This window comes from Dipodomys merriami, unplaced genomic scaffold, assembly GCF_024711535.1.
Source record: "Dipodomys merriami isolate MVZ:Mamm:240054 unplaced genomic scaffold, mDipMer1.0.p SCAF_2, whole genome shotgun sequence".
Taxonomy (NCBI): domain Eukaryota; kingdom Metazoa; phylum Chordata; class Mammalia; order Rodentia; family Heteromyidae; genus Dipodomys; species Dipodomys merriami.
This window is the reverse complement of record NW_027203381.1, coordinates 109172362-109182362: the sequence shown is the minus strand read 5'-3', so window position 1 is coordinate 109182362 and position 10001 is coordinate 109172362. Positions and strand designations below refer to the sequence as shown.

General features: G+C 38.4%; 1 protein-coding gene across 1 annotated transcript in view; it reads right to left on the bottom strand.

Annotated features, from left to right (window-relative positions):
* Positions 1-1509: 1509 nt before the first annotated feature.
* Positions 1510-10001, bottom strand: part of Jam2 (junctional adhesion molecule 2) — a 58925-nt gene continuing 50433 nt past the window's right edge. Inside the window, exons 7-10 of the mRNA XM_070030508.1 lie at positions 8601-8708; positions 7693-7708; positions 5519-5561; positions 1510-4049 (exon numbers count right to left, since the gene is read on the bottom strand). Coding sequence (XP_069886609.1) covers positions 4017-4049; positions 5519-5561; positions 7693-7708; positions 8601-8708 — 200 coding nt within the window. The 3' untranslated portion in view covers positions 1510-4016. The remainder of the gene's footprint in view (positions 4050-5518; positions 5562-7692; positions 7709-8600; positions 8709-10001) is intronic.

Here is a 10001-nt window from a genome sequence, read left to right as displayed (position 1 = left end):
ACATGCTGTACAGAGAGGATAGAGTTATATCAGTAAGGTAATGAGTACATTTCTTGCTGAGCATTGTTAACGCCTCCTAAGGGGGGAAGAAAAAAGGCCTGAAGGCCTACAAAACATACTGGATCAGCTGGACCTGGGTCTGTGAAGATGCTAACTTTCCAAGTCATTGTGAGTCTGTCTGCTTCATGGTCTATAAATTTTTTTTTTCAAGAATGACAGATTTTGTTTTGTTTTTGTCAGTTGTGGGGCTTGAATTTGGTGCCTGGATGCTGTTCCTGAGCTCTTTTGCTCAAGGCTAGCACTTTACCACTTTGAGCCATGGTGCCACCTCTAGTTTTCTGGTGGTTAGTTGGCGATAAAGAGTCTCAGACTTTCCTGCCTGGGTTGGCTTTGAACCGTGATCCTCAGATCTCAGCCTCCTGAGTAGCTAGGATTACAGGTGTGAGCCACCAGTGCCCAGCTAAGAATGAAATTTTATGCACCTTCACCTCTATCCACTACCACCTCAGTATGACATGTATAAACTGCTCAATGGTTTCTCTTTGTCCAGTTCTGTGGTCACCCCTGTAATCCCAGTGCCAGGGAGGCAGAGGCAGGAGGATTGTGAGTTCCATGTCAGCCTGGGCTGCATAGTGACACACTGTCTTTAAAAAAGAAATCCTGGGGCTGGGAAGGTGGCTCAGTGGTAGAGTGCTTGCCTTGCATGCATGAGGCCCTGGGTTCGATTCCTCAGTACCACATAAGCAAAAAGAAAAAAGCTGGAAGTGGCGCTGTGGCTCAAGTGGTAGCGCGCTAGCCTTGAGCTGAAGAGCTGAGGGACAGTGCCCAGACCCAGAGTTCAGGCCCCACGACCAGACCCCCACCCACCCCTAAAAAAAATCCTTTTTATTTTCAGAACTATTTATTTTGGTCAACAGTTGAGAAGTTGGCAGATATCCAAACTTTGAGATGATGAGATTCTAATCTGAAACTACTAAAGAACTAGCCTTGTAGCTGCAGATGGTAGAGGGTGTAGATTCCTGGGTTTTACTGAACAAGATGTGGGTGACTCTTCCCCTGAACTATTAAATAGGACTAAAAAGTTCGGCTGTTTTATTAATATATGCTCTATGATCAAACAAATCCAACTGTAGTAGAATGAAGGAAGTTCTTTGTAATGTTGTATTAAAAAAATCAATCATTCCAGATTTAGTTGGACTAAATCCCTCAACTAAAAATAAATCTTGATATAACAGCAACAGTATTAAAACCTCCTTATTAAAAAAAAAAGGGGGGGCATGATGTAATATGCCTGTAATTCTAGCACTAGGGATACTGAAGCAGGAAGGATCATTACTTCAAGGCCAGCCTGAGCTGGAGAAAAAAAAATGAAAATATTGCTAAGGATTCTAGAGTCCTGATCTGTTACAAACACAAAACCAAACTGCACTGAGAACTATTGGGATTTTTACCCAATTATTAGTATAGAAGTCTCTCAAATCAAGAACAAATGAAAAGTCTGGACACCAATTATCCACAGAGAAAACTTTAATCAGAAAGTTACTGTGCATGGTACATCCTTGCTGGAGATGAAAGCATTCTTTATAGGATGGTCTTCGCTTAGTTGCATACAATATTTTAAGATAATGTATAATACAAATTTGGGACAAAGGCAGTGTTAGGTGTTTACACTGAATAAAATGAATTCTGTAGTCTTTGATGGCTTAAAAGAGTTTCTTCTATCAGTGAAGTTAAGGCACTACATACTCTTCATTTCACAGTAAGAATTTGTGTCCTTTACATTGAAGTGGCTAAGCCAGTGATGGTGTGTCTAAAGATGCATTTTTGGTGGTCATAAATCCCCTTGCACTTCAAATATGAGATGACGCATTCCTTAAACCAAAGAACATCTTTTGTGTCAAAGCATAGGCAACACATAGCCTGACTCCTTCCAAGGTGGAAAACTCCTATTCCCAGAGAACTGGAATACAGACCCACTCTGGGCTTCTTTGTTGTCCACTGCTGTTTTGATGGGACAGTGACAGAGTTGAGTGGCCACAGCAGGATCCATGTGGGTTAAAAGACCTAGTATCTTGCCCTTTCTAGAAATGATTTGTTGCGAGGTGAGGCACCTCATAGCTAATCCCCGTTACTTGGGAGCTGGCAATTGTAGGCCTCGTGGTTTGAGACCAACCTGGGCAAAAAGTTAGCGTCTGAACCACGGTGGTGTGTACCTGTGTTTCCAGCTACAAGGGAAGCTGAATGCCATTCCAGGCCAGTCCCCAGTCAAAAGCAAAACTTTCCAAAAAATAAGTTTGCATGTAGTTCAAGTGGTAAAGTGTATGCCTAGCAAGTACACAAGCTTTGGGTTTAAACCCAGAATCACCAAACGAAAAACGTTTGCTGACCCCTCACTAATGGAATGATAATTTGCTTTTGGGGACAGCCATATCACAGAAGCTAGCCTGCCAGGAATGAAAGGTGAGTCCGATGCCATAGGTAAGACAAAGGGGAGCAAGCTGATAACAGGCATCTCCCCAGTGAGCTGGGGGCTAGGCACTGAGTGTGCCAACCATTTGCTCAGGAACTAGGGAGATTGGTATTGACTACTGAGTAGGAAGCAGATTCCTTTGAAAGCTACTTGTCTATGTTCAGACTTTTCAAAGGTAGAGCTGTAGTATGGCCATTTATTTGGGGGTGGGGAGGTAGGCGTGCCGGTCCTGGGGCTTGAACTCAGGGTCTGGGCACTGATCCTAGAGTTTTACTCAAGGCTAGCACTCTCCCATCTGAACCACAGCTCTACTGCCAGATTTTTGGTGGTTGAATGGAAGTAAGAATATCATGCACTTCCCTGTCTGGTGGGCTTTGAACCATGATCCTCAGATCTCAGCTTCCAGAGTAGTAGGGATTATAGGCGTGAGCCACCAGCGCCTGGCAAGTAAGTGGTCTTTTTATCCAGATTTGTCCAGAAGAACATGACAAGCACTAGCTTATATTTTATCTTTAATAAGAGTCAAATAATCCATTCTAAAAGCTGAAACTTTATAACAGGCTATTTCTTTTCCATAGAAGATCAGACCGTTTTTTATTTCACCCATAGTATCTTATTTGCCTTCTCTGTATCAAGATGTAGTTGCACATTCTTGATTTGTTATATGCAGAACTGGCAACCTCCTGGCTCTTTAATGGTGAGGGGCTTGACCCAGCTGAGAATTTCATTGCACAGCTGTGAAACTATTGCAGGCAGGGAAAGGTATCTGCTTAATTGTATAGGCTCTAGTGACAAGCTGTAATGGTCAGGCATGGGAGTCTTTTCAAAGGAGTTTCAGAGAATAGAAATGGCAGCAATAGCAGTCACCACTGAGGCCACTATGGTTTGTGTTTGACTCAGATTTTTGTCATCAGTGACACACCAGGTGAGTGCTACATTGTATGCCTGAGTTCTGGCCATTAGCTATTTCTCTTTGTGTTTGGTTCTCAGAAAGGAAAGTAAACACAAAGTGTACATCCCTGATTATAAGACCCAGTGCTGTGGCCTGCCTTGAATGGATTTGCTAGTGATAAATGAACAGTGTAATAAGGATTATATTTGGGGACAAAAGAGGATTCTGGTAGGAACAAGACCAGAGATTCCTTTTGCATCTGTCACAGAGCATTTTTTGAACACCCTGAAATCAGACTTGCACAGAAGGTGTGTGCAGTTTTACTTCCACTCTGGATTAGCTTCACAGTCAAGATGATTTATTATGGTAACTTTCTTCAGAAGTTAAGACATTTGTTAGCATTTCACAAAACACAGAGTGTAACAGTATTTTGATTCTCTAGTTCGATTGGACAAAGGAAGCCAGGTTGTATTTTAGACAATGACATTTTTTCTCACAAAAATAACAATTTCAGGTGAGCTAGAGGTTATCAAAGTTGTAAGGAGCTTCCAAGTTCATTTCCTAGCCCTCCTCTTCACAAATGTAAGTCAAAGCAGAGGCTTATAATACTTTAATAACAACTGTGGTTTTGATGTATCTCAAAATTGGGTTCTTTTAAATTATGAAGGATTTTGTGTGTTTGAAATCCTAGGAAAAGAAAGAAAAAGCAAGTTGAATGATGTAAATTCATGTTTAAAGAAATACACATACATCTGTTGAGAGTCAAACTATATTCACTGTAGGAACGAATATAAGTCTAAAGAGGTTGAACCTTTCAGGGAATTAAACAAGTGAATTTTAGAAAACAAGATACTTGCAACTTTGCTGAGAGAGGAAAGAAATGAGAGGGATATAAGAGCAAGAGAAATCTTTGTTATGAGCAGGATATAAGCTGCGTGCAGGGTAGCACACGTGTCAGCTTCCCATTCACCAACAAGGAATAATATGGCTCAAAGCTGTCAGGCTGAGTAACTCTGATGTAGGATAAATACAATTGAGATTAGCTCAGAACTAGTAGGGCAACTGAAAAATACAAGACAAGAATTTAAAAGACCTGTTTTTCTTTCGACTGAGAAACATGGTACTTATTATTCGGTGGGATGGGTTTATTTTTCTTTTCATACTCAAGCAGTTCTTTCCATAAATTATGTAAACAGATATGAAATTACACATTGCTTGTCTCCTAATTAAAGAATAGTATGCTTCAGTGTAGTAAACTTTAAAACATAAGGATTTCTGTGATAAAAAGATTATGAAGTTAGTAAGTTCAAGAAACCAAATTTTTACAGGAAAAAAATACTTTTATGAAACAGTAAATAGCTGTTAAATATTAGTGTCTTCAAATCACTGAAATGTTTTAATAATGATGTCATTTCTCTACCTTAAGCACAACTGACAAATAGAAGAATCACTGTACAGTTTAGAGTCTGGACTGCCAGACTCTAAATCCAGTTATTCATTCCCTCACTGCATCACTTTCTTAAAACTTTTAGAAAATTGAATCATTCAACAAACTGAAAGCTCAGCAGTGACAGTATTTACTGTTTCATTTTGTGTGTGTGTGTGTGTGTATGTGTGTGTTATGTATGAGTACATGAAGAAAATGTCTAAATTATGTTCTCTAGACTGAATTGGATGTTTTTTTTATTTTTGCTTTTCAAGGATTTGAAACATTCCTTTGAGCAACAACCGAGGATATTTCATATCATTAAATTTTCCAAATGCCTTGACTAATCAAAGGAAAGTTCTAGAACCACAGATCTGCTGGAAGCACTTCACTTGTTAAAGTTGCCAGGAAGTCTCTGGGTTCTTTAGTAAAAACGGACATCTCGGTTTTCTTATGTATTAGAGCTGAGAACACACAGCCTACTGATGATAAGGAAGCAAACTTAGGATACTTGATGAGAAAAAATAATGGTATGGTAAAGATGGCTTCCTCCAAAAGCTCTACAGATGCACTTTTATTAGGCCATTCCAGGCAGGGGAAGGAAGTGAGCATTAATTTAGGTCCCTATAAAAACCAGTGTTAGCATAATACAATATGTATTAAAAGTGAAATTACTTCCCTTTCCTATTCCCTAAACACACCCACTCTATAATTATATTTTAATACTCACATTTTCACTCACTGCAGTGTCTTTAGGTGCAGAACTACCCTTCCTGTTTGTGGAAAGTGAAAAATAGAATTTACTACATGATTTCACACTCAATTCTGATAGGCATACACTCAATTAAGCAAAATGAATATTTTAGCCAAACACCAATAATCCTAACAGAATTTCTTGTATTTATAAACATCACTCACAGAGAAAGCCAAAATTGGTAACCAAGTTACCAATTTATGTGAAACCCTGTGTGCCTAACCCTGAGTAACCTAAGTTATAGATTTTTGCAGAATACACATAGTAGAGACTTAATAACATTAACATTAATTATTTTAAAAGTTTGATGATTACATCTCAAGGTTCATTTTTGTTCATAGAAAGTTTTGTGTGGTCACTGGAGTTTGGAAGAAGTTCAATACATTTTACAGGGTGCATGTTTAATAAATGAGAGAAGTTTCAAGGAATAAAGACACCCTTTGCCTGATAGCTAATACTGGGCTTAAGAAGACATTGGTGGAAGGAAATGTAAGTCCCACTGTTTACATAAGATGATATCTCATCACTGCTCAGATTTCTCTATTTTCTATTCACTAAAAATGAAAATTCTCATCATTGCCTGGGGCACGGAGGTAGAGTAAGATGGTGCTACCCGTTAGGCTGCCCTACTTTTCTGAACCCGTCTCCCCATTGGCATTACTAGTTTGGATAAACTTGGACTTCATTATCCTGTACTTGTGAGAATGAGAAACTAAGATTGAGGCAGGCATCTGGGACCGAAATGAAGTGCAGCTAAGTCTTCAAAAGACTAGCCACAGCAGCTCCCAAAGGGGTCTGCTACAGCCTTATGTATAGAAAGGGCAGCCATAGATCAAATGCACAAACAGGAACTTTTCTGAATCTACATCTAATGTACCAGTGATTGCTATATTTCTATCTGCAGCCAAGAGTTCCCAAACTCCACATTCATATATGTGGTCACTTACTGATCATTTCTACTTGAGAGTCTTAAGCAGCTTAAGGAATATTGAAGTTTCAAATAGACCTCGCCAACTTCCTCATCACTGCCCCACTTTTCTCATACTTTCCACATTCTATAAGTGGTAACACCGTCCTGTATAATCTCAACTCCACTTTCTATGTCTATCTGTTTCTCACAGCCCACACCAGCAGATCAGCAAATCCTTGCAACTGTAATCAGAACCCTATTGCATCTCTGCTGAATCCCACACTCCACCACTGGGATACCAGCTACCATCTTTCCTTGTTTTGGTTGTTGCAGTAGTTTCCTGATTGGTATATGAGCTTCTAACCTTTGCATCTTACGATGATCTCCAACAACTTCCTTTCTTGCTTACATACAGTTAAAGTCAGACTCATCTGTCTCTGGATACCTGTGCACACTGCTTTTGGTCACTTGTCTCCTCTCTTTCCCACATTCCGTTCTAGTCACATTGATTCCCTCTCTGTCCCTTCCATGCTCTGTGCTCCAGGCCTTGAACTCTGTTTGTTCTCTGCCCCCCTCCACGTCATGCCCCTTGTAGGAGCTCTCTATTGAGGAACACCACTTCCTCACTCCAGGCCCTTCTCAACTGTCACCTGGTGGTTCAAGCACTTCCTGACCTTCCGTTTCAAACATGAACCTCCACTCCTACTCTTATGCTGTATTCTCTTACTTGCTGTATTTTCTCCATAATATGTTCTATAGTGTTTGTTTACTTTCTGCCTTTGTCTACTAGACTATAAGCTCTAAAAAGCTGAATTTTGTGGAGGTATGGACATACTTTTCTCCCTGCTGCCTTACAGTCTTGCCAGTCCCTCATACTGTATTCAAAACAAAACCTGATATTTAACTAAGTGTGCAAAAAAAAAAATGACTAAACTTGGAGTTGAAAATTTTAATGTAGCAAAATATGGTAAGGACACATTTTTGAAAGTACTATAGAAATACCTACAAAGTGAAATTAGTGCCAGTGTTTCTTCTCTAGGTAATTCACTGATGAATGAGATTTAATTATTACGTTCAGGAAATGAGGGATGAGGCAGGCTGTATTTCTTGATGATTTTCAGTAACTCTCCATAGGACTAAATCTATACACACTGATATCCCACTTTTAACTTTTAACACATGATTGACAAAATATAAGCTGATGTTAGGGGGGAAAAGGCATTTAAGAAAATATACTTACTGGAAGGAAGTTTCTTCTAGAAAAGAATAAGTATATATCATTAGTGTGAGAAATAATATGGTACAACAGAGTCATTTAATTCTTAATTTCTTTCTCATCTTTGTCCTCACTTGTTACTTTGTGTACCCTGTAAATCAAGAGCTAACAAACCTATTCTGTGCAGGGCCATTTAGCAAATATTTTAAGCTCTCTGGGCCCAGAGACAAAATTCAAAATTTCAAAAACTTAATAAAATTCAAAATATACCTATCAAAACTCACAATAGGCTTTCTAATTAGAAGAACAGAACTCTTGGAGTGGGTGTAACATTTTATTGTTAGCTAATGAATTCCTAATATCCAAGTCAACTCTAATTTAGAATTTTAAGAAAATATGTTTAATGACTCCTCATTAAGAATCAACAAGTGTGCTTTACAAGTACAAAAACAAAATGATGTTATTTTGAATGAGGATTTTAGCTGTCTGTAATTACACCGGTGAACCAGCAGGGGGACACAGCTAGACTCCATTCAGAAAGTTACATTACAGTAAACTAAACTGAAACACTATATATTCAGAGAGTTTCCTTGAGTCTATGTTCGTGGAAATATTCTCTGAAATATGAGGTATATGTATAGCTATTGGAAATTCTTTTCCAATTTAGGTACAAATAATTTTTTAAATCTACAACCTAAAATTAATATATATTATTAAAATCTGTTCAGGAGTTTGTAACAGGCAGCTCTCTTTTCTTCCTCTATGTTGTCATGATATTTCATAATATACTTCCAGTGGACATTTCTTATAGCAGAAAAACATTGAAAAATATTCTCCAAAGTTTGTTAGAGTTTCTTAGAGAGAACAAGATCCTATGAGAAAACTCTGTCTTGACATAAAATCATGTATGAAAGAATGGAAAATTTACTTACTTGAAAAATAGCCTTTTCTCTGAGCATAGCACACACCAAGGCCACATACAGAAATCACTAAGGCCACAACTACTACAGCTGCTATGATGCCACTTATATTGAGATCATCTGCAATGTAAAATAAACCATGCATCAACTCACATGAACTAAATGGACAGATGCATCTTTAGATCAAGGGCCTCAAACAAGCTCCCCTTGCCAAGTAAAGTACAGTTTCATGCTTTTAAAACCTGCTCAACAAACTCAATTCCAGGATGTGACAATACTGATGGAAAATAGTTACAGCTTTATAAGAATCTCAAATTTTAAAAAGTTCCACAATCTGGAAACAAAATGGTGTTGCCTTGTGCTTATTTGGAGATGTAAGAATTCACAGAATTAAGTATCAGGTGGGAAGCAATCATTGCAGTACAATGAGTTTAGATATTCTACTGCCACCTCTCAAATTTTGCTTGAAGTTTTTCTACATCATTATTTGGTTAGTGTCACAAAGAACAGCCTCAAAGAAAGTGTATGCCATTGCTATTCTGTAATACTCCTAGAGAAATCCCCTCTTGAATTTATGAGTTTCCTGTGTGGATATGTATACACAAACATATCCTCATACATGCAGATCACTAAGCCATTACCGCACTGAGTTAAAAATTAAGTGAGGGGCTCAGAAGGTGGCTGGGAAGGCAAGGAGAGTGCTTGTCTTGCATGCATGAGGCCCTGGGTTTGATTCCTCAGCACCACATAAGCAGAAAAAGCCAGAAGTGGTGCTAGCCTTGAGCTGAAGAGCTGAGGGACAGCACCCAAACCCAAGTTCAGGCCCCATGACTGACAAAAAAAAAAAAAATTAAGTGAAATGAATTAAGCTTTTTCTTGTTGCTATTAAGTCATATCTTGTCTAGTATAACATAATATGTGTTTTGGACCCAAGTTTGGATTGACTACTGTGTTCTCAACTTACAGTTTTTAAAAATTTATTCTGTATCCTTGATGTCAAAATCCCCAAACCAAGCAAAGACCCACCAAAAAAAGAGAACTACAGACCAATCTCCTTGATGAACAAAGATGCAAAGATCCTTAACAGAATTCTAGCCAACAGAATCCAGAAACACATCAAAAAAATCATACATTACGACCAAGTAGGCTTTATCCCAGAGATGCAGGGATGGTTTAACATACATAAATCAATAAATGTAATCCAACACATCAACAGAACCAATCATATGATTATCTCCACAGATGCAGAAAAGGTTTTTGATAAAATACAACATTCATTCATGTTAAAAGCTCTGGAGAAAATAGGAATAGAAGCAACATTCCTTAAAACTATAAAAGCCATATATGACAGACCAATAGCCAATATTATACTTAATGGGAAAAAACTACAACCAGTTCTAAAATCAGGAACAA